The 25,836-nt window shown below is 38.9% G+C and overlaps 1 protein-coding gene and 1 pseudogene across 1 annotated transcript in view; both read left to right on the plus strand.

Moving 5' to 3' along the window:
• The window catches only part of GTF2E2 (general transcription factor IIE subunit 2), an 81,639-nt gene that overhangs the window by 23,123 nt on the left and 32,680 nt on the right, over positions 1-25,836 (plus strand). Inside the window, exon 3 of the mRNA XM_075556723.1 lies at positions 13,118-13,209. Within this exon, the coding sequence (XP_075412838.1) occupies positions 13,118-13,209 (92 nt within the window). The remainder of the gene's footprint in view (positions 1-13,117; positions 13,210-25,836) is intronic.
• LOC142454605 (large ribosomal subunit protein eL6 pseudogene) lies at positions 10,120-10,933 on the plus strand (annotated as a pseudogene).

Raw genomic sequence — 25,836 nt, forward strand, 5'->3', positions numbered from 1 at the left:
ATGCCCATTTTGATCAGAATGTGCTTTATCTACATACAAAGTGTGTATCATAATTATACTTGGAACATTGCCTGTGGGGGAGCAATGTATGCCTCTCTAACGTCACGTGTAAACTTTATGGGAAGTGTCTAAGCAGTTTAAGGAAGAGGTATTACATGTGTGTCAGGTTTATGTTGTATTTGATGACAATTTAGTACTTAATGAGCATATTGGTAACTACTGAGAAAACCAAAACTTTTTTTTTTAAACAACAAAAAAACCCCTTTAATTGGGTCATAATCCACCAATCACACAATTCAATATTTCAATCTTTAAAAAAAAATTTTGTGGTTTTTTAATTCATTTCCCAAATCCTAACAAGGAACATTTTGAAGGTTTTCTCCGACATCTATATTTCTTTATACATGTAAAAATTTGTATTTATATTTGTAATTCAACATGAACATTTACAAAGACATTTTATCTTACAAGACTGAGATTGTAAATCTTAATTTTGACACTACATTTTCATAATTGTAACTTAAAATTCTAGGAACATCTTTTTTTCCTTCAAAACATTCATTCTTTAGTTAGTTACTGGAAATACCTGAAAGAAAAAAAAATTAAACCTTCAATGCAAAGTAATTTTCTACCTTAATTCTAATGTCGTTTATTCTTTCAGAATACTGTAGAATTCTACTTATAATTTTTGTGTTATATTTAGGACAACTCAATGCTATCAAGTCGATTCCAATACATAGCAACCTTATAGGACAAGGTAGAACTGCCCCATGGGTTTCCAAGACTACAAACTGTTTACAGGAATAGAATTCTGAGATGGTCTTTGAACTTAAATTATTTACCTGATACTAAATAAATGCTATAGCATAGTTTATAAGTAGTAAAAGTGAAAAAAAAAAGAACAATTTACTTACAGAATATTCCATCCCTCATCTTTTCAACAGGAATTGAGAGCTTTTTAAGTAAATCTTGTTTTTTAAAAAAACTTTTTTCCCCCTAAATATATATTCTAGTTACACATTGAACTTCTATCTGCAAGGTTAGCAGGTCGAAGCCGCCAGCTGCTGCTCAGGAGAAAGATGAGACTTTTAACTTCAATAGAGTTACAATATGTGAAACTCAGGGACCAGTTCTGCTTTGTCCTATAGGGTCCCTGAGTTGGAATCTACTCAGTAGCAATGAATTTGATTTAGAGATTTCAAACCTAGTTTCCCTCCCATTAAAAAAGGCTGTAGTAGAATATAGGGATAAGATTTGGAAAAGTTCTGGAACCTTAAATTGCCAAATGAGAATAAAGTTATTCTAGATTTAACTATGAAAAAAAAATAAGAGCCTTTAACTCTTGAATTAAATTCTCTAATGTTTTTGAGAATATAATCAAGTAACTATAATAGCCTTGAAATGTAGAGTAACTCCCTCAATTGAGGTCTGCGAAAGCCCCAAGGAGGTTGAATGAGAGCAATGAGTCCCCATCTGTGCTAACTCTCACTAATATTACACGGAAGATGGAGTCTGCTTTTAGAGTGGAAGACTGTGTGTGTGTGTGTGTGTGTGTGTGTGTGTGTGTGTGTGTGTGTGGTGGGGTGGGTGGGTGGGTAGGATTTTGTTTACAGTTTACCTGAAATTTGAGTTACAAGCTAACAGTTTTACTTGACAGAAGTGTTTTATTTTTAATGTGAGACAAATTTTTATTTTTTATAGAAAGCCACAACACCATTGTGCTGAATTTGGGGAGAGCTAGTATCAAATTACAGCAGCCATTGGGTTGTACAAGAGATACTTTCCTTACAGTAACTGAATGCTGGCTATGAAATAAAAGAAATAAATTGAGAATTGAATAGATTTTCCCACAAACACAGGAAGAAAAGTTAGATAATATGCCAGTGTTTACAGATAATATCCTCGAGCTCTAGCATCTACTAAATGGTTATTTTCATGCTTAAATATTGTGAATTTAGATATTTGTTCATTAGTTGATGTGAAATTTTAATAGACAATGAATGTTTTGAGTTATAAAAATATTTCCCCGGAAGATACTTGTCCCTCCTCTTAGAACACATTTTTTGTCTTAAATATAATCTGCCAGGAACACTTACATTTTGTATTTACCTTGAGGATCAATTTAATAACAATTTTAATGTTATATTTTAATGCAATGATAAGTTTATTATATCTTACCAAAAATAAAACTCTATTTTAAAAGGTTTCTATATAATGGCATGATTTATAAATTAGAGTAAATTACATTTTAGGATTTCACTAAGGAATTATTTTAATTAAATGTTAAGAAGTCTGAAGCCCTATAAAACATCCCTTTGGTTGCAATATGATATAACCAGCATAGTGATCATTTATGGTCTTTTTACTGTTAATGAAATTAGAATTATGGTTTATTTCTTAGCCTTCTTTGTATCTCCCTCAAATTAAAAAAAAAGGGGGGGTTCCTCCTAGGTTTGTCAAAGTGTAACAAACTTTCTTATAAGTAACTGTTTTTAAAACTAGCCAAATGTAATTTCTACATATGATCAGAGCAGAATTTGTTTTTAGTCTAGATTTCTCTTTAAGAAAAATCCTTTGTTAAGATAGACCAAACTGCTGAAATGAAATCCCTTAGAGAAGAGAAATTAGCAATTAACCAGGAGACCGCAAACACTTTACGGTTTATTATTAAGGCCTGGATGTAGATCAGGTTCATATAAAATTCCACAGTGATGAATTTTCCATTAAGGCACAGATGGTAAGGGTGCTTGTCAGATAACGCAAGCCAGTGTTCCTATTTTTATTTTAAAAATCTACCAGGCATTGAATTGAATATATTTCCTGTTTTGGTTGTTAGTAGGTAAAAGCCTTCTGGTTGGCTTTCTAGGTAAAGTACGTTTCTTTTGTATCAATAGGACATATATCAAAATAAAATTGTATAAACCTACCTTTTCCCTGAAAGGATGCTGTTGCAGCGATGGTATGGTCTGTTTGTAATGCAGGCTAGTGCACAGCCAAGATGGTGCTTTGCTTCTATTGGCTGAACCACAGTGCAGCTGACAGGTTCCTCTGTGTTCATTTGCATTAAGTCCTGCTATCCTTAAATCATTCATAAACTTGAATAGAGCTGTTTGAGGTATAAACTGCCACTCCTTTTTCTCACCTTTCTGTTTGTCATTGAGCTACATTTCTGTGTTGGATTTTGTGGATTACTACCAAATTTGTGAATCCTTAGTGTTTAACTGTAAAATTGCAGTTCTTCCCATGAATATTACATTGCTAAGATTGGAAGCTTAATGGTGGGAGAGGTAGTAACCTTGGAAACAAATAGCCCGGGTTTACATGCACGATATTTCCTCCAGGAAGCGTGCATGAGATCTTATAAATGAAATTTATTTCCATATGTAAATCTTGCCCTTTGTAAGTGGTAATTTACATCTGGTGGTTTGATTTAAGGAGAAAAATTAAGGGCAAAGAATTAAGATTTTTAACTCTGCAAGGTGAGAGGAGGTTTGATTGCTACCTACATTAAAAAGCATTTTGAAATTTAAAGGGCAAAAGACTCTCCAGTTGGATGTTTAAAGATAGTTTTAATTTGTGGTGTATTATTTAGGATTGTGGTCTAAGCATTATACAATTTTAAATATGAGATTGGCTATTATAACAACAGAGGACTGGGAAGATTATATGCAGACTCATCTTTAAGTTATAGATAAATTGGTACATTAGATTGGGGGCCATAAAGGTGGGGTAAATGGAATTCCAGACCACGTCGTTGTGTTCATGCGGAGCCTGTATATAGGCCAAGAGGTAGTTTAAACAAAAAACCAAAGGAGTACTCTGTGGCTTAAAGTCAAGGAAAATGTGTGAGGGTTGCCTCTTTTAGCGTTACTTATACAGTCTGTATACTGAGCAAATAACCTGAGAAGCTGAACTGTATGAAGAAGAATGGTATATCGGGATTGGAGAAAGGCTTATTAACAATTTTCCATACACACATAATGCATCCTTGTTTGCTGAAAATGAAGAGGATTTGGGGCACTTGCGCATAGATCCATGACTGTGGCCTTTAGTATAAAGAAAACAAAAATCCTCACAGCTAGACCAGTAGGTAACATGGTAAACCAAGAAAGGATGGAAGTTTTCAAGGATTTCATCTTGCTTAGAACCATAATCAATACCCAGGAAGCAATCAAGAAATCAAACAATGTGTTGCCTCGGGCAAATCTGCCAATGATCTTTTTAATGTTGAAGAGCAAGGATTGCTTTGAAGACTAAGGTGTGCCTGACGCAAGGCATAATGTTTTTACTTAACTCGTGTGCGGAAATCGGACAGTGAGTAGAGAAGATGTAAGAAAAGTGGATGCACTTGAATTATTGTGTGGGTGAAGAATGTTGGAAGTACCATGAACTGCCAGAAGAACAAAGAAATGTGTATTGGAAGAAGTTCATCTAGAATGATCCTTAACAAGAAGGATGGTTAGACTTTGTCTGACATACTTTAGACATGCTATCAGGAGAGACACATCCCTTATGCTTGTTGAAGTGGGAGCGAAGGGAGAAAGGAGACTCCATGAGATGGGTTGACACTGCTGCAAGAGTGGGTTCAAACCTGACAGATTATTGTGAGGATGGCACAGGACCGGACATGGTTTTGTTGTGTTGTACATGGGGTTGTTATAAGTTGGAACCAACTCCACAACACCTAAACAACAACAACAAAAGGGAAAATGATGAAACCATTGCCACCGAGTCAATTCTGATTCCTGGTACTAGAAGACAGACCAGGAAGCAGACTGCGTCATCTTTCTGCCATGGAGTGACTCATTCACTGCCATCAAATCAATGATGACTCATAGTGTCCCGATAGGATAGGGTAGAACTGCCCCGTGGGTTTCCAAGGCTGTAACTTTATGGGAGTTGAAAGCCCCTTCTTCTGAGAAAGAAAACTGCTGACCTTGCAGTTAGCAGCCCAACACATAATCACTACATAGCCACCAGGGCTCCTCATGGAGTGGCTGGTGGGGCTCAAACAGTAGTTGGCAACTGAGTGTTTAATCAGTACCCAGTGCTCTTGAGTCTATCTGACTCTTTTTTTTTTTTTTAATTTTTTTATTTTAACAATTTATTGGGGCTGATACAATTCTTTTCACAGTTCATACATATACATACATCAATTGTATAAAGCACATCTGTACAGTCTTTGCCCTAATCATTTTTTTCTCTTTTCTTCTTTTACATTTTATTAGGGACTCAAACAACTCTTACCACAATCCATACATATACATACATCAATTGTATAAAGCACATCCATATATTCCCTGCCCCAATCATTCTCAAGGCATTTGCTCTCCACTTAAGCCCCTTGCATCAGGTCCTCTTCCCCTCCCCCTCCCCATTCCCCCCTCCCTCATATGCCCTTGGTAATTTATACATCGTTATTTTGTCATATCTTGCCCTATCCGGAGTCTCCCTTCCCCCCTTCTCTGCTGTCCCTCTCCCAGGGAAGAGGTCACATGTGGATCCCTGTAATCAGTTCCCCCTTTCCAACCCACTCACCCTCCACTCTCCCAGCATCGTCCCTCACACCCTTGGTCCTGAAGGTATCATCCACCCTGGATTCCCTGTACCTCCAGCCCTCATATGTACCAGTGTACAGCCTCTGTCCTATCCAGCCCTGCAAGGTAGAATTCGGATCATGGTAGTTGGGGGGAGGAAGCATCCAGGATCTGGGGGAAAGCTGTGTTCTTCATCGATACTACCTCACACCCTAATTAACCCATCTCCTCTCCTAAACCCCTCTATGAGGGGATCTCCATTGGCCGACACTTGGGCCTTGGGTCTCCACTCTGCACTTCCCCCTTCATTTAATATGATATATATATACATATATACACATACATATATACATATACACATATATACACATACATACACACACACACTTATATCTTTTTTTTTTTTTTGCATGATGCCTTATACCTGGTCTGAGTCTATCTGACTCTTAATGGCCCTATAGGACAGTGGTTCTCAACCTTCCTCATGCCGCCACCCTTTAATACAGTTCCTCATGTTGTGACCCCCCAACTATAAAATTATTTTTGTTGCTACTTCATAACTGATTTTGCTACTGTTAGGAATCGGGTGACTCCTGTGAAAGAGTCGTTCAATTCCCAAAGGGGTTATGACCCACATGAGACCGCTGCTGTAGAATATAGTAGAACTGCTTGATAGGGTTTATGAAACTGTAACTCTTTTTGGAAGCACATGACCTCATCTTTCTCCTACAGGCTGGTGAAGACCCATATGAGTGGCAGGGGGAGTGTGTAGCCTAAGCCAGTCTTGCACCCACCTTCCTCAAACAAGTGGAATCATACCCACTTGGCTCTAGAAGCATGGCATATTCCTGTTGCTTTTCAGTAAAGCTCTTTGGGAACCATCCTTCTCCTTACTCAGGCCATGAACCCTGCCCAGCCATGAGGGCACATAGTAGGACATGTCCCTGTTCTAGCCCGGGGGAGCATTTGCAAATAGACAGGACAGGTTTGACCCTGAATGCTCCAAATTAAGCAGAAAGTGCTTGATACCTGAGAGCGAGCAGAGGAAGGACTGTTGAGCTCAAAAGAGGGAAAGCATTGTCCTCTGGAGAGCTGCGAGCACTGTGTGGAGATGGCAGTGTCTGAGCTAGACCTTGACTGTGGGGGAGCAAGCCAGGAGGACGAGAGCATGAGGCAAGACACCGAGTGGGGAAACATGGTAGTTCCGTGGACCCTAGGCACGGCCATCTTCTATCTGTAAAGCTGATACTCAGGCAGCATAGCTGGTGGTGGCACCATGTGACTTGAAACCTCTACCATTGGCACCAGGGTAATGTCTCTTGAGTCCAACTGCTCTGCTTAGCACCTGCGCAAATTGCACTCCTCCCTCCTGTGTCACATTATTTTTTAAAGGGAAATTGTATATGAAATTTCATTTTAGTCTAAAAAAAGAAAGACTCAATAAAGCCTTTTCACTAACTAATCTGAAGAGTATTATGCTGCCATCTAGACGTTGTTCTTTTGGATCGCTGACAATTGTTGCATTTGACTTGTGTTTTTTGTAATGCATTCTTTTGTTTAAATTATTACTGTGCTGATGCCAGAGATTTGTTTCCCTCCCCCTACTTATTTAACCAATGGATCAGCCACATGGGAACATGATGATATCTGATGGCTTGATAATAGGATGTGTGCTTCTGAAATGTGCGTCTAATAGTTATGATGTATTTTTTATTGTTCCTGCCTATAACTAATAAAATTCATTTGTGGTATGTTGATAGTGTTAGGGTTTCAGTTCGTAAGATGAAACAAAATGATCGATGTTCTAAAACGTCTTCCATAAAGGTTGCTCCACATTAAAACTAGATCTCGGGGGTTAGGGGCTTTTCAAAACAGTGTTGTCATCCTTATTGAGAAGTGCTTATATATTTTTTCTCATGTTTATTTTAAAATTGTTATAATATATCTTTTAATGAGTAGAATTACATTGATTTTCATTTATTTGGTTTAAGTTGATAAGTAATAATTGATAAAATAGGTGATAAATTGAATTTAAAAAATTCCTCACACATAATTTATCACTTCTTATGGTTTAAAGTTTGTTAGTAAGGCCCTGTGGATCAGGCTGAGTTTGTATTGTCTCCAGGAATATGATAATGTGGAGGTCTGATGTGACGTCTTCCAGTTTCTGTAGAAAGGGGACTCCCACTGCACCCCAGCCCAAGCTGATTGCCACAAGGTAGACATCAGACATGTTTCCAACCTCCATCCTATTTTACCTTATTTTGAACCGACCATCCCTCCACGGCACTTCTCTGATGGATTTGATAATTGGTTGCATTGGCCACACAAAACTGATAAAACAACACACAGTTTATGGGTATGTATTAGGGAAGTTAACAAGTTACTACAAATCAGGACCAGAAAACATTGAGGATACAGCCCTTTTGTATATAGCAAAGCTGCTTCTCTGTCATGCCAGCAGCATGTTTTCTCTGGTGCTCGGCCTCTCAGTCACGCTACCCCTTAGCCTCTGCCCAGGTGGAGCAAGTGTTACAAGGCTCCCTTAGCATTGGTACATGCCCATGACACCCCACTCTGCAAACAGGCTCCTGCCTGAAGGTACTTGGTTTTATTCTTTCCATGGGCTGGGACACTCTGCCTCTTGGTCTTGGTGCAGTTCCTGGGCATTGTTTTGCAACTTCTGGTGCCTTCAGTGCCTTTGCCAGGCATGGATCTCACAGGTTCTGTGAGTAATTCTTCTTCCTTGAGAGTCATGGATTCCTGTTCCTCTGTATGAGAAGACTCCTTCTTACACCCAGAACGATGTCAAAACTGACCAATCTTCAAGGTACTATCTTCTACGCTTAAATTACCCAGTCATTTGGTAAGACTTAAAAGTATATGATTATATTACCTTAAGTAATTTCACACTAAGTAATTTTGCTTCACCACAGTTCCCTTGTTTAAAAAATAATGTGCCTAATTAGTTATTAATGATAGAGTGACATAATAGGACCTATATAGGAAATGTATTTAAACTTTTGAGTTATTTGCACGTTGTTTCTCATTGCCATCTATTTGATTCTGACATAGGGATCCATAGGATAGGGTCTAACCGCCCCTGTGGGTTTCCAAGACTAACTCTTAATGGGTGTAGAAAGTCTTGTCTTTCTTCTATGGAGTGGATGGTGGTTTTTATCCCTTGCAGTTAGCAGTCTAATGTGTAACTACTGTCACCAGAGCCCCTTTTTAATATCTTGTGATATTTAAATGACAACAACCCCTTTTTGACTGAAAGTAAAGGCGGACTTGAAGCACTTACTGATGAAAATCAAAGATTGCAGACTTCAGGATGGATTACAACTCAATATAAATAAACCAAAATTCTCACAACTGGACCAGAAGATAACATCATTATAAACAGAGAAAAGATAGAAATTGTCATGGATTTCAATCAGTGCTCTTAGAAGCACTAGTCAACAGATCAAATGGTGCATTGCTTTGGGTACATCTGCTGCACAAGACCTATTTAAAGTGTTGAAAAGCTTGGATGTTTATTTTGAGAACTAAGTGTTCTTTAGTTCTAAATGACCCAAGCCATGCTATTTTCAGTGGCCTCATATGCGCATGTGAAAGTTGAACATTGAATAAGGAAGGCTGAAGAAGAATGGATGCATTTGAATTATGATGTTGGTAAAGAATATTGAAAGTTTCATGAACTGTCAACAGAAAAACATCTGGCTCGGAAGAAATACAGCCAGAATGCTCCTTAGGTGAGACTTCATCTAATATCCTTTGTACATGTTATCAGGAGAGCCAGTCCCTGGAGCAGGACATCATGCTTGGTAAAGTAGAGAAGGCAGCAAAGAAGAGGAAGACCCTTTACAAGCTGGATTGACATAGTGGCTGCAATAATGGGCTCAAACATAAAGAACAGTAATTAGAATGGCACTCAGTAGAGCTTCATTCTACTGTACATGTGGTTTATGAGTTGGAACTGATTTGACAGCACCTAAGAACAGACTTTGTTTCTACACTTAGTGAGAAAATTGATAGTTTATTTCACATTTAATAGATTTTGTATTTTTCACCAAATTTTACATGATAAAATTCATTAAGTTGAAAAACTCAAACAGGAACTGCTTTAGAAGAGTTAGTCATCTTTCAAAAACCAAACTAAATTCTCTGTCATCTAGTTGATTCCTACTCATAGCGACTCTATAGAACTGAGTAAAACTACCCCTTTAGGTGTGAGATTCAAATATTTATGGAACAGAAAGCCTAGTCTTCTATGTGATACCTGATGTGTTCAAACTGCTGGCTTTGTGGTTAGCTGCCAGCCCAGCTTGTAACCAGCTATGCTGCCCAAGCTCTTAAAAATCTAAATCATGTCCAGTCTGAAAATATGTTATACTTTACAATTTCTTGGCATTGAAATATATACAGAGGGCTTCAAAAAGTTCGTAGAAAAATTCCATTGTTTTTAATTCCACTTTTCCATGAACTTTAAGAAAGCCTCTCATATAAAATTGGTGCCATTTGATCCTTCTAAAGTGTACAATTGATATTAATAACATTTACATGGTTCCCCTCTTGCAAGATGGTGGGTGAAAAGGCTGAGAAAATGCTAGGCACCAGGGAGAAGCCAGAAGTCAAGAAATAAGATGCCAGTGGCCAAGTTAAGAAGGCTAAAATCAAGGGTAAAAAACCTAAGGAGAAGCCCCACTACAGCCAAAACCCCATCGTAGTCAGAGGAATTGGCTGGTATTCCAGCTCCTCCATGCATTCCAGAAAGGCCATGTACAAGAGGGAGTATTCAGCAGCCAAATCCTGGGTTGAGAAGAAGAAAGAGACGGTCCTGGCTACTGTCACAAAATGACCAGAATGGCGAGTGGTGAAGCTGCACAAATGCCTTGGTATTAGCCTACAGGAGCCGTGTCTCGGAATCTGTTGAGACATGGCAAAATGCCCTTCAATCAGTGTGTCAGGTGACTGCGTGCCAGCATCACCCGGGGACTGTTAGATCATCCTCACAGGACTCCACCGAGTCAGGAGTGGTTTTCCTGAAGCAGCTGGACAGTGGCTTGCTGCTTGTGACTGGACCTCTCTCCTTTAATTGAGTTCCTCTGCGTAGAACACACCAGAAATTTGTCATCGCCACCTCCACCAAAATTGATAGCAATGGTGTGAAAATCCTCAAGCATTTCATGGACACCTGCTTCAAGAAGAAGCAGCTGCAGAAGCCCAGACACCAAGAAGGCGAGATCTTTGACACCGAGAAGGAGAAATATGAGATCACAGATCAGCTCAAGGCTGATCAGAAAGCCTTGGACCCCCACATTTTGGCAAAAATCAAAGGTATTCCTCAGATCCAGGGCTTGCGAGCTTCCTTTGCACTCACAATTGGAACTTAACCTCTCAAATCGGTGTTCTAGTTTTCTTGGAAAAAACCTAATTAAATAACAAAGTAAAAAATAAAAACATTTAGGTGATGTACTACCATCACTACTACTTCCAAGCATTTTAGATCACCTTGGACGGAAACTTAAACTGGCTCATTTAACATTTGTCTTTGTTTCTGGCTTAGTCCATGTAGCATCGTGTTTTCAAGGCTCTCCTATGTAATAGCATTTATCAGAATTTCACTTGATTTTTAATGACTAAATAATATTCTTTTATTTGAACAACATATTTTGTAGATTCTTTTACTTGTTGATGGGTACTTGAATTTGTTCACCTTTGGCTATCCTGAGTAATAAATACCGTGGTACACATTCCGTATTTCTGCTTCAGTTCTCTGGGTGTATGGAGGACTAGAATTGATGGGTTTTAACTTCTCGGGTATATTCTAAATGGTTTTTCACAGTAGCTATACCATTTTACATTTCTACTAGCAATGCAGCTTCTCTACATCCTCTCCCACACTTGCTATTTTCTAATTTTCTGACAATAGCCATTGCGTTGGTATGAGGTGATATGACATGGTTATGATTTCCAATTTCGTCAGCCGCAAAGAAGTAGACCATCGCTATCTGTAAGGTTGTCAGTTTGGACCAACTCAGAGGTGCCTCAGAAGACAGGCCTGACAGTTTATTTCCAGGTGTCACACGTTCTAAATCCTATGGAATACAGTTCTGCTCTGACACATGCAACGTTGCCTGATAGCATCTAACAACAATAATGACCTTGAGCATCTTTTTATGTGCTTATTGGCCATTTGTATATTATCTTTGGGAAATAGGAAGTCCGTTGTCCATTTTAAAAATTGGGTTGCTTTGTCTTTTTGTGATTGAGTTGTTAACATACAAGGGAGCTTCAGAAGGTTTGTAGAAAAATTGCATTATCTTTCAATTTAATTTTTCCACGAACTTTTTGAATCACCTGGCATTCTGGATATAAGCCCTTACCAGATGCCTGGTTCGCCATATATTTTATCCCACTCTAAAAGTTTTCTCTACACTTTGTTGATTAACTCTTTAAAAATGAAATCCAGTTTGCTATTTTCTATTATTATTGTTTTGATTTTACATCTAAGTATCTTAAAAATGGTCTTGTGATTTTATCCCAGTATTTTCTTACAAGAGTTGTAAACTTTAATTTTTATATCACTGATTCATTTTGCAGTAATGCTTGTTTATGGTGTGAGGTATTGGTCCAGCCTCATTCTTGGGCATGTGGAGAACTAGTAATACTAGCACCATTTACAGAAGAGACTGTTCTTAGTACTTTTGCCCAAAACATAGCTATAAAGGCTTATTTAAGAACTCTGAATTCTCTTTCATTGATCTATACGGTTTGAAATTGACGAGTGTGAGTCCTATTGTGTTTTTTTTCAAGATTTTTTTTTTAGCTATTTGGGACCGATTATGCTTTCACATGAATTTGAGTATTGGCTTTCCCTCTTCTGTAAGAAAGATAGTTGGATTTTTGATGGGTCACGATTGCATTGGCTCTGTAGATCATTTTAGGTGGTAATGACATTGTCACAATATTAAATCTTCTAGTCTATGATCACAGGATGCTTTTCCATTTTGTTGTTGTTAGTTGCTATTGAGTCAGTTATGATTCCTGGTGACCACATGTACAACAGAATGAAACACTGCCCTGTCCTGTTTCATGATTATTGGTATGCTTAAATCCATTGTTATGGCCATTACTTCATTTTGAATGCCTTCTAAACTTGAGGACTGCCTTCTGGCACTATATTGGCTAGTACTCTGTTGTGATTCATAGGGTGTTTATTTGCTAATGGTTGGCAATATATCAGCAGGTTTTTCTCCTTTATCTTTCATATTCTAGAAGCTCTGCTAAACCTGCCCACCACAGGTGACCAGTTGGTGTTTGAAATACTACTTGCAAAGTTTCAGGATCATTGGGAGATGGGTAGTGATTCCATTTATTTAGAGCTGCTTTAATTTCTTAAGGAATACTTTATAGATTTAAGTGCGAGTCTAGTTACTTCCCTAGTTAAATGTACTGTTAGGTATTTTTTTCTCTTATTTTCTTTTTTAAATGATCTGTTATTAATGTATAGATGTAATGCTGGTTTTGTCTTAATCTTATCCTCTATATAATTGTGTTTTAAAATTCATTTTCAGATCATAGTAATGGACCATTTAACTTGAAAGCTCTCTCAGGAAGCTCTGGATATAAATTTGGAGTTCTTGCTAAGATTGTAAATTACATGAAGGTAAGTACTTTTCTTAAGTAACATCCTTTTTCTCATCAGAACAGTTTCCAATTTTCTTAAACTTTCTTCCTAGTTATGCCCCTGTGATCACCCTGTGTCGATTGAGTAAATCTATCAAGATTACCCCGTTAGAATTTTCAAAAATAAATGCCGTAATCTGGGTTGACTTGATTCTTTGCCTGGAACTTAACTCACCTGACATATCTCCTGGAAAGTTACTGTTTTTATTGGACTTTTTTGTGTTTAAAGGCACCTTAGATTTTTTTGATGTACCCTAATGTGAACTGGGAACCCCAGTAGCAACACTCTTCTGCACACTTCTCCAAGCCCTTGGTGGCATCATGATCGTAATTTGGGCTGCTAACCGCAACATTAAGTACAAAACTACCCGTGCACACTGCAGGAGAAAGACGAGGCTTTCATGAAGAGTTCCAGTCTCAGAAACCCACTTGTCAGGATTGATCAGATTGTACATTTAGTTACTGGCTCTTTAGATTTACCTGTCATGATTTCATATGAAGAAATCATTAAAAAACAAACAACCTGTTGACAACAACAAAACACATAGAAAATTCTTGATCCCAAAAGAAAGTGGAACATAAGAAAAATGAAAACAAATTTAAAATTGATCAAAATGGAAAGCAAATGATAAGGTTTTAAATTTTAATGATATGTCCATTAGTAGGTGCCCTGGTAGTGCAGTGGTTATGAGTTGGGCTACAGTACTGCATGGTCAGCAGTTCAAAAGCACCAAACAGCTCCATGGTAGAAAGTAGGCTTTCTGCTCTTGTAAACAGTTACAGCCTCGGAAACCCACCAGGGGGGTTGTTGCTATGAGTCAGCATTGACTGGATGGAATTGAGTTTGGCTTTTTGGTGTATCTCCATTAATCACTTTCCAATGCACTCTGTCTGACAGCAAGGCTGTTCGCATCTGGTCAATAGTGAAAGGGCATTCACAGGAACCTTAATTCACATGGGGACTCTACAAATTGATTTGGCTTTTGCTATCACCCATAGTCTTCTGCAAGCTGGGTGCTCAGAATTTAAGCTATAATGGCAAATCCCTCTTCTGGTCTTGGATTTTTTATTTATAATCCTTGGATCACACAGGCCGGTGTGCTTCTTCTACCTCACTTATGGATGGCTGCTTATTTTAAGACAAACCTTTAGAACCTCAGATACTGTTCTTTCTGATAGCTGGGCACTATCTGATTTCTTTACTACACTTTGGTATAGCACTCAAATATTCTGTGATCTCTTCATGAAGGCAAGTGTCAAATACCGCATCATGAGAACTAATTATTTGATTAGGGCTTACTATTAAGTGCAAGCAAAAAAGCGCCATATATATATATGTATGTATGTATATGTATGTCTTTGGTCCCCTTTAGAGATTTTATTAGCGAATTTAAAGTACTGTTGAGCAAAGGAGACTATATGTATATAGGGAAGCATTTTGACAAACTATTAAGATTGTTGGCTTATACAGATTAAAAATTTAAGTGACTGGAACACTACACAAAAAATGAGGATTATGGATGAACAATCTGGAGGAGAAAACAGCAGGACTGATAGTTCCGGGGGGAAATGGGATAAGGGGAGTTGGCGGGGGGGGGGGGGTGAGGTGGGGGGGTGGTAAGGAAGTGGTGTTAACAAACCCAGGGACAAGGAAACAACAAGTGATCCAAATTGGTGGTGAGGTAGGTGTGGGAGGCCTGGTAGGGCATGATCAAGGGTAATGTAATGAGGTATTGCTGAAACCCAGGTGGGGACGGTGCATGATAGTGGGACAGGAGCAAAGTCAAGGGAAATAGAGGTCTAGACAAAGACATGTACATATGCAAATATATATACGAGGATGGGGATATAGATCTATATGCCTATATTTGTAGGTTTATTATTAAGTTGGCGGAAGGCCTTTGGTCCTCCACTCAAGTACTCCCTCAATGGAAGAACACTTGGTTCTATTAAACTGGCATTCCATGATTGCTCCCCTTCCCGACACAATCACTGAAGACAAATCTGGTGCATAAGCAAATATGAAGAAAGCTGATGGTGCCTGGCTATCAAAAGATGTAGTGTCCGGGGCCTAAGGGCTTGAAAGTAAACAAGCGGCCATCTAGCTCAAAAGCATCAAAGCCCACATGGAAGAAGCACGCCAGCCTGTGTGCTCATGAGGTGCCGAAGGGATCAGTTATCAGGTATCAAAGAACAAAAATCATTGTATGCTCACCTCCCTGATATGATCGCTGAAGACAAAGAAGGTGCATAAGCAAATGTGGTGAAGAAAGCTGATGGTGCCTGTCTATCAAAAGATAAAACGTGGGGTCTTAAAGGCTTGAAGGTAAGTAAACAAGCAGCCATATAGCTTGGAAGCTACAAAGCCCACATGGAAGAGGCACACCAGCCTGTGTTATCATGAGGTGTCGAAGGCATCAGGTATCAAGCATCATCAGAACAAAAAATATCATAAAATTGCAATGGGGGAGTGTAGGGGTGTAGACCCAAAGCCCATCTGTAGGCAATTGGACATCCCCTTACAGAATGGTCTTGACGAAACATACAGCTTCTTCTAGTTCCTAAATGCTTCCCCCCCCCCCCCACTGTCATGATCCCAGTTCTACCTTACAAATCTGGCTAGACCCGAGGATGTATTACTGGTACAGAAAGGAATTAGAAACACGGGGAATTCATGGCGGATGATCCTTTCAGGACCAGTGGTGAAAGTGGCGATACCGGGAGGGTGGAGGGAGGGTTGGGTGTAAAGGGGAACCAATTACAAGGATGTACATACAACCTCTTCCCTGGAGGCAACAGGAAAGTGGGTGAAGGGAGACGTTGGACAGTGCAAGGTATGACAATAATTTATAAATTATCAAGGGTGCATGAGGGAGGAGGGAGCTGGAAGGGAAGGGGAAATGAGCTGATGCCAGGGGTATAAGTGGAGAACAAATGTTTTGAGAATTGATGAGGGCAGTGAATGTACAAATTTGCTTTACACAATTGATGTATGTAGGGATTGTGATAAGAGTTGTAGGAGCCCCTAATAAAGTGATTTTTTTAAAAATGAGGGTTGGAGATAGGGCAAAACTTTCAATAATGCTCATTCACTAATACAGAACTATGCCTGCTGGACATGTCATACAAAACAAAGCGTATACATGAAAATAGCAACTTGTAATTTTAGATTGCCAATACTGAAGTTCAGTGAGGTAGTTAGTTTATTGTGCCACCCTGGCCGATAGACACATGTGAGATTAATTGAAGGGGGGAGAAATAAATGGCTCGGCGTGTCTCGCCTTTCTTGTCTTGCTGTTTGATCATTGGACCAGTGTGTGGCTGCCTCGCTTGTTCTGTGCCTCACTTTGCATGCTACACTACCTGTGGTACACATACCTGTGGACTGTGTCGCTGTAATTTGAGGTTCCTTCAAGACCTGCTGTGTCACACAATTGGAATTTACATCTCTTGAACTGGGAACTGACTGTTGGTGACTTGGCTGGCTGTTGGGGAACCTGCCTTGCTGTTTGCTTCCTGTGCTGGGATAGCCTAGTTCTCTCTACAGAGGACTACCTGGTGGCCCTCCATCTAGTGAAGGAAGGACTGCCAGTGTCTCACAATTGTCTCACAGGAGTGAGTTGCAGTGAGCCATATAATTTAACAGTTCATTTCTTGTGTTATATATCTATGTATATATATATATATATATATATAAATTATTAGCAATCTGGTTTTGTCTCTAGAGAACCCTGTCTAATGTATTCAGTGATTTCCAAATCCACACTATTATTTAGCCATCTGTTTCTTCTCACACCTAGGGTGTTTCAGCCTATTCAGTTACTATTGCAATGAATAACATAAAGTAAATTTAATTTACATTCATTCAAGTATGCAATTTAAACGACTGTTGCACTTAATAACAGTGTGCCCCAAAGGAGCCTTGGTAGCACAGTGAGTTACCCATTGGAGTGCTAACCTGTGTTTTCCCAGGCAATAAGTACAATAAGTACAATCTCCTCTTGGTAGCTGATAGCAAAACTCGAGTTGTAAATGATTTTGGGGATAAAATCTACCTGGTTCAAGCAGATCCTTTGTTATGGCTTCTCTATATTTTGGAGAAGAGACTTAATTGAAAGACATTCACTCACAAATTTAGAAATTTAATGTTTGATGACAGTCTAGTACTTTGTCCACATACCGTTTTGATGCTTAGAGATTTTGGCTTTAAACAAGACGTTCTTTTTAACTAAACCAGAAAAAAATGGTTTAGATTATACATTATTAAAGTAATTTATAAATAAAATGGATACGTGAATTCAAATTTGCTACCTCCTTTGGTCTAACTCTTGTTCCTAATTAGTTACTTGGTATATCTTTTGAAGAGTTAAAGAAAGAACTCTATTGTTATTTTAAGTTTCAGTTCTTTGTTTTAAGTCAAGAGACTTGGTGTTGGCCTATGTCTCGATTTTGTATTTTTAATGAATTTCTAATAGCAGACAATAATATATTTTGAGACTTGTATAGTCAGTGTTCATTCTATCTAACCATTCTTCCATGTTTTAGATAAATATTTAAAGGTAATTTTTTTGCCTACTCTGTTAATGTTTTGAAATTTCCCTTATATGGGAGACCTTTTTATCCATATTAGGCATCACGCAGAACAAGTTGAGAACGTGCTGGGTTTATAATAGAGTGGTTTTCCCCCCCGTTTTCACTACTATTCCTTTATGGGGATATACCTCAGTTATTTAAAATATGTTGGACTATTTTTTAATTTGGTTTAGACTAGCTCAGTGGTTCTTGAAGAATCATTCTCCAACTGGTAGCATCCCCGTTACCTAGGAAGAAGTTGAAATGCACCCTCCCAACCCTACCTTAGACCTGCCAAATCTGCACGTCTAGGGCACAGCTTAGCTGTGTTTAACAAGCCCTTTAGATGATTTTTGGAGCTCTGGTGATGGGGTCGGTTATGTTCTGGGCTGTTAACTACAAGTTGGAGGCTCAAAGCCACTAACCACGTATCAGCAGAAAGATACGGCAATCTGCTACTGTAAGGACTTACAGCCTCAGCAACTTTCGGGGTCTATTAACTCTACGGCAGTGGCTGGTGGGTCAGTTGATTCTGATAGCGTATATACGCGTGTATAAGCCGAGCTTTCCCGCACATTTTTAATGCAGTTTTTGTGGTAATATTAGGTGCCTTGGCTAATATTCGGGTCTGCTTATACTTGAGTATATACGTACATGCTAGAATTTGAAGACCAATGGCCTAATTTTTTTTTCAATGGCCTAATTTTTGTCAATTCATCCTGACAATTATAAAAACAGTATTATTAAGCTAGAATCAGAAACAATAAAACTGAATGGCTAGGGGTCATACACATAGTTTTTTCTAGTCAGTATCAAGGCTAAGATATTTAAACTATATAGTATTTCTCATTGCTACAGGTGTAAAACTTCTTAAAAAGATAACATTCTAAATATAGATACAGTTGGTTTAGATTAAAATAAAGGTTTTACATTTCTTTTATAACAAGAAAATTTGTTGATGTTGAGAAAGGCTAACTTAAAACTCTAAACTAAAGTAATCTGAATAAAAATAGTCTAAGCCACTTAGGAGTTTAAAAATTAAAAAGATTTGGTAATGGTATGTTTCTCTGTGCACAAAACTCAGTTTTTGAAACTCGAAATAGTGAATAGAATTTACCTCTTTAATGTGAAACCACTGTTTATTTGTTTGTTGCTATATAGCTCTGAGTCAAACGAGATGAACACAGTTTGTTTTCAACCGAAAGGAGACAATTTCAGTTTTTGCCCTTGATGTCAGTGAAAGCTTGCTCTTGCATGTAAAAAGCCGAAAACTGCCGGCTTTCTAAGGAAATCTAGAACTTGTCTCTGGGCAGATTGGTAAATCTCATTTTGAGTGCAGGTTTATTGGACTGCAGCTTACAAGGTATTTTTCTCAGCAGGAGAATTTCTATAGAGTTACAGTCTGGAAACCCACAGGAACAGTTCTGCCCTGTCCTGTAAGGTTGCCATGAGTTGGCATTAACTTGAGACAGTGAGCTTTTCGGTTGTGCACAAGAGTCAGGTAAAGTGTCCTTTATCCAGGCCAGGCCGTGTTTTTGTTGCAAGGGAGGGAAATTATTATTTAATCCTGTTTTTTGGTTTCTTGCTGAAGCTAAAACATGAGATTTCATTTTGTTCCACAAATTTTCTAAAGATTTTTCTAATTCAAAATCTTGTCACTTGTAGTCAAAGCATTTTTTCCCTTAGGGCCTTGCAAAAACTTGTTTGGCTAATTCACATGATTTAAGAAAAAAGGGAGAGTTTAATCTAAGAAAGCTAGCTTCTGCAGTCATCTTTCTTCTTTAAAGCATCCAATTATGAATGACCTACTGTTTTCTGGAAAGTACTTCTGCAATTCGCCTTTCAGCATGCTCTGTTGAGAACTGCTAGGCCACTGGATTCAGGGTGTAGTAGGAGGTTCATGTACTCAAGTGAACTGGTCTTTGTTTAATAAAGCAAATCAGTTTGTAGCATCATTCAGAACACTTATCATTTCCAAGGGTTTTTGACTCTAGTACCTCTCAGAAGAAAGCAATTGTGACAAAACATAAAGATTTTCTTTTTTAAAGAGTGGCAAAATCTTTCATGGAGCCAGTCATTGATGGGGCACATCTGTATAGCAAGAAGCATTTCTTCTAAGATACAGACTTTCTGTTTATGAAACAAAAAGTTTCATAACTTTTATTAAAGTTAAGCTCATAACCAGAAAAGGATTCCCCATAAAAACAAACCCATACTGTTGAGATGAAACATACAACTTTCCTCTAGTTCTTAAATGCTCCCCCCCCCCCACTATCATGATCCCAATTCTACCTTACAAATCCGGCTAGGCCAGAGCATGTACACCAGTTCTGATAGGAACTGGACACACGGAGTCCAGGACAGAGAAATCCCTCAGGACCACTGGTGAGAGTGGTGATACTGGGAGGGTGGACGGAAGGTCGGGTAGAAAGGGGGAACTGATTACAAGGATCTACATACAAAACCCCTCCCTGGGGGGTGGACAACAGAAAAGTGGATGAAGGGAGATGTTGGACAGTATAAGACATGACAAAATAATAATTTATAAATTATCAAGGGTTCATGAAGGAGGTGGGGTGGGGAGGGAGGGAAAAAATGAGCTGATACCAAGGGGTGAAGTAGAAAGCAAATATTTTGAGAATGATGATGGCAGCAAATGTACACATGTGCTTGACACAGTGGATGTATATATGGATTGTTACAAGAGTTGTACGAGCCTCCAATAAAATGATTTTAAAAGAAAATCCCAAAACATTGCTGTTGAGCCTATGCTGACTTGTAGCCATCCTGAAGGACAGAGTAGAAATGTTCCTTGCAGTTTCTGAGGGTGTAAAACTACAAAAGCATCTTTTACCTGCCCCATTTTTCTCCCCTGGAGTGCCTGGTGGATTTGAATTATAGATCTTTCAGCATGCGCAGTGCTCTTGAAAGATGCCTTATTAAATATGTTCTTTGCAATAGAAAAATTTTATTTTTATTTTCATTATAAATTACAAATTTCACAGATAAGCTACTGCAAGACACTCATTGGTAAAATCTGTTGATTTGTAAACCAAAGTACAGAAGCTGTTTCTTCTCAGTTTATTAAGCAGACTCTCATCAGCATGTGCACCGTGTCTCATCATTGTGTTTTACTATTTAGAGTGGGAATCTTTACAGCACCGTGTGCAGGATTCTGTCTCCTCATAATTTGACATACTGCCATCAGGTCCCCATCAAGCCCCTTCTTCTGTGCAGTCAGTCCTGCTGCTAGGTAGTTTGCTGCTCCAGCCTTTTCACTTAATGCAACTTTTACCTTTTTCTTCAAGCATTTTTTTAGTATCTGATTTATCCAATGGGTGGATATTTTTAACAGTTAAAGTGTGTTTGGGGAACAAAAAGTGTTTGATTTAGCGAGATCCTCTATGGCAGCGCGACCGTCCCTTGGGGATTGAAGGACCCTTTCACAGCGGTCGCCTAATACCATCAGAAAACACATGTATCCCATGGGCTTAGGAACGGAGACACCACTCCTCTGTCTCCAGGCGGGTCCGCCCACATGCCTACACCCACATATGAGTACCCCACCTTAAAACTGTTACCCATGTTACACCATGCTTCTAGACAAACTTTATTTGTCATTAGAAATAAATATTTCACAATGTAGAATTACATATTTTGTGATAAGTTACTATGCTTTAATTATGTTTCATTTGTAACAATGAAACTATCCTGCATATCAGATACTTACATGATGATTCATAACAGTAGCAAAATTAAAGTTATTATGAAGTAGCTGGGAAACTAATTTTACTGTTGGGGGTCCCGACACCATGAGGAACTGTATTAGAGGGTTGCAGCATGAGGAAGGCTGAGAACGACTGTTCTACGTATGGTAGGTTGTTTGCCACAGATGGCTCTGGGGAATAGGAGAACTTAGATTGCTAGTAGTTTGCATTGCAATGGTTGACCTTTTTGTATCTCATTGCAGCATACCGTTGCAGTCATCTTTAAATATCACCACACTGCTGGATTATCAGCTACATTTATTAAACACAAATGCTAATAAATTATAAAACTGAATATGGGAATAACAAAAGTATATAACTGCATGATCCGTGTTTTGTAGTATTTACAACAGCAAGCTCCAGGAGGTAGATGAGTTATGGTATGTAAAAACTCCTTGTTTAGAATGGAGGTTTCTTAAAGATTGTCTGTTGCATTGTCAATCTTGCTTGCGCCCATAAGTCAGTTGGTACTCGGTATGCAGACCTGGAAGAACAAGTTGGTACTCTGTATGCAGACCTGGCAGTGCAAGTATGTTTGTACTAGACACCGGAGTACTGCATCCATAAGGATTATAGTTTAGAAAATCCTATGAGGCTGCTAAACTTAGGGACTGATGGCAGCCAACAACAATGGCGATTAGGGAAGTTGGTAATTTGGAAGGAAGTTGCTAGTATCATCAGCTTACTGAGTGCTGTCTGTACAATATACAGCTGACCGGGTTTCATCAGCTGTCCTTTGTTGTGTCAAATAACAAGGCGTAGTCAGATGAACACAACTCTGACAGCATATGGTGCATGTACTGCCATGTGGGGTGAGAGATTAATACTGAAATCATTAACATGGCTGCTCTACTGGCAGTCACTCAGTGTCAGGGTGTCATGGCGTGAAATGCAAAGACCATGTTTAATTTTTAAATGACACAATGTCATGGGGAACCCTTAATGACATCTTGTGACACCCCAGAGCTCCTGGAATCCTGGTCAGGAAACCTTCTGATAAAAGGGTATCTATGCATACCTTCAGCCAACATCCATAAAACAAAACAAAAACCACAAACCTGTTGCCATCCAGTCGATTTCCAATTCATAGCCTATAGGTTATCGTAGAAGTATGCAATAGGGTTGCTGAGGCTTCGGGTGAAACCGTAATTAAGTGGCCAGCTACTAACTGAAACGTCTGAGGTTGAAATCCCTCGGGAGTGTGCTTCTATAAAGATTGCCGCCTTGGCAACTCTGCGGGAAAGTTCTACTCTGCCCTAGAGGGGCACTGCTAGTTGGAATCAATCTGAACACAACAATGATCCTCATAGAAGCAGATAGCACAGTGTTTGCACCTTGACTGGAAAGTTCAAACACCCTATTCTGATGAGCAGTTTAGGGCTTACCCACAACCGCTGTAATCTTGAATGCTTTCACTGAGATCAGTCACAGCTCCTATTCTGTATTATTCTGAAAGCCCTACATACAATAGTATAGCAAGAAAACAAGGCCCCGCCCCCCAAAAAAACCATAAAAATTGGAAAAGGAAAAATTAAAATTACAGTTAACAATTACAGAGAATAGACCAAAGAATCTATAATTTAACCAGGTCATTTTTTAGAGCTTTTTATAAATTTTCAAGAAAAATAAAAGAACAAGTATAGCTTATAAAAATAATCCGAAACTATGGACAAGACTAACAAATAAGCTCAGAGTTCAATATCACTGAAAACTGAGTAGTCTTTATCAGTTTAGAGTAGTATGTAGTCTCAGTGAACGTATTGTGTACTGCTAGAAAAATGAACAACTAATCAGAATACTCTGCAGAGGTGAGAATAATGAAAAGTTGGCTCATTTTGACTACATCATCAGGGAAGAGTAGTTCCATGTGGGGCTTGTCAACGGAAATGTCTTTCAGGGAGTGAGCCTGTGTCTTGCCCCCAGTGAGCTGTTTATCTCCTTAGGGCCTCCAAATGAGGTCATCAAGCTGCGACCTGAACTCCACCCCTTCACTCTTAAGTCTCAAACTGACAACAGATTATGTAACTATCACAGGTGGATTAATCCAGTAGCCGGAATAATGAACTCAGACATACAAGCTCTCGTGGAGATGGTACATTATCTGGTGCTGTCTTACAAGCAACTGACAACACAGCATGCAAACATGCTTCCAGTTTTTGCTTTAAAAAAACCAAAACATTAAAAAAAAAAACATACCCCAAAAAACACTTGATTTGAGAGCAAGTGTAATGTCTTAGTATATGTTTTGTTTTCTATTTTACTTGTTTGGGCTCTAAAATCTGTCACAATGGTTACGCAGAACTCGGACACAATTCATGATGAAAGGATTTGTTAAGTTAACTAGTTGTAAGGCCAGTGAGAATTGCTCGGGTTGAGTTTACCAGGGCATGTTACAAAGTTCTTCCGGGTCTGCTTATAAATGCTCAAAAGGGACTACCCCTCCACTGGAGGCTTTCAGCTCAAGCTCTATGGGTCAGCAACCCAGTCCCCTGAGCTTAAGTGTGCAGAGCCACCCCACAGCTGAGTTAGCCTCCCGCACAAAAGCACTCAGCTTTTCTTGCTCCATGGGTGGGAAGTCCCATCAACTTTCCCCGTGCTCTGGCTCCTGGTTCTGTTGCTGCTCTTCTGATGGTCAAGCTGTCTTCTGCATCCAAGATCTTAAGTCCAAAAGATGAGCTCCACTCCCGGCTCTTGCTGGTAGTGAGATTCCTCTTCCTGTTTCTCAGAGGGCTCATTTTTTACTCACCAGAATGGAACTCTGTAGAATCCTGTGTACAATGATTCCCAGTTGAATTGTATCAGTGTTTTCCCCTATCTTCTTACCAGGCCAGTGCAGGGGAAGGTCCTTTGGAGGAAGTTAGAGACTTGGACTAGAAGAGCCACATTAAATCATTCATTGCCCTTAAAGCAAGAAATAAGGAACTTTAAGTTTCTCACATTTATAATTCCTGTTTTTTTTATTGGTGATTACTCATCTTGTACCAGCTTTTTTTACCCGATAATCGGATAGCTGTATTTTTAGTTTCTCTGATGAGACAACCCAGTGAAATCAGACTTTCTGAATATTTCATCTTCATTGAGCTTGTTGTGATTCCCATTTACTTTTTTTGGTTTTATGATGTTGGTTGAAGATACCCTGCTATCAAAAAGCTTCTTGGCCAGGGTCCAGAAGCTCCAGGGTTTTATAGTATATCATTAGGGGCACTCACAATATTATGTCATTAAAAAAATAAACACGGTTTTTGCATTTCATGCACCACGGCATGCTAGCCCTGAGTGACTGGCAGTTGAGCAGCCATGTTAATGGTTTCAGTGTTGCTTCCTCACCCCACATAGCAGTACCTACAGTATGTGCTGTCAGACCTGTGCTCGCTCAACTGACTACGCCCTTTACCAGTGTTTGATGCAACAGAGGACAGCTGTTGAAAACCGGCCAGCTGTATATCACACAGACAGGCGCTCAGTAGCCCGTCTACTCCAATTTACCTAACAGCTCCCCTAATTATTTGACATACTGATTTTAAATTCACAGAGGGTTTTGTATGGAAGATTTTCATAAAGGTTAGAAAGTTGTTTCTAAATTTTTAAGATATGCAGATATTTAAGATATTTTAGGATATACATAGTTTATATTTGTACACATAAAGGTTGTACTCTACATGTGTTTTTAAATTTAATAATGATTTTTGTCCTGGAGATTTTTCCAGATTAACACATACAGAAGATTTTAATACATATCTGTGTAGTAGTAAGGATGTACTGCAGTTTTATCAACTTTTTATTATTGTTTCTAGTGATGTGCTATTATAGTGCTGCAATGGCCTGATAGAAGTGGATCCTTTCTTCTGTGTTTTGCTGGTCTATCTGTAGGATAGCTGCATCCCTAGAAATAGGGTTGCTGACTCAGAGGCTAATTACATTTATATCGCCAAGTCTCCCTCCCTAGGAGTTTACACTCTCTGCAGCAGTGCAAGAGAAAGCTTGATTCTGTAAAGGCTCACCAGTATGTAGAATTGTCAGACATGTGAGTTTTTACCAGTCTAATAGGTGAGAACTATCTTGGCTCAAGTTGAGTATCTTTTCATATGTGCTAGGCCATTTGCACTTTGCTGCTGTGGTCTCTAGGCTATCCTTGTACTACTTTTCTGTTAGATCCTTGCAGCTTACGAAATATTACAAAACTCTTTTTTATTATAAAACTCTTATGGCATGAATTGCAAATTATTTTTTCCCCAATTTTATCATTTGATCTTACGGAGCCCGTAGTT

Source organism: Tenrec ecaudatus, chromosome 8, assembly GCF_050624435.1.
Source record: "Tenrec ecaudatus isolate mTenEca1 chromosome 8, mTenEca1.hap1, whole genome shotgun sequence".
Taxonomy (NCBI): domain Eukaryota; kingdom Metazoa; phylum Chordata; class Mammalia; order Afrosoricida; family Tenrecidae; genus Tenrec; species Tenrec ecaudatus.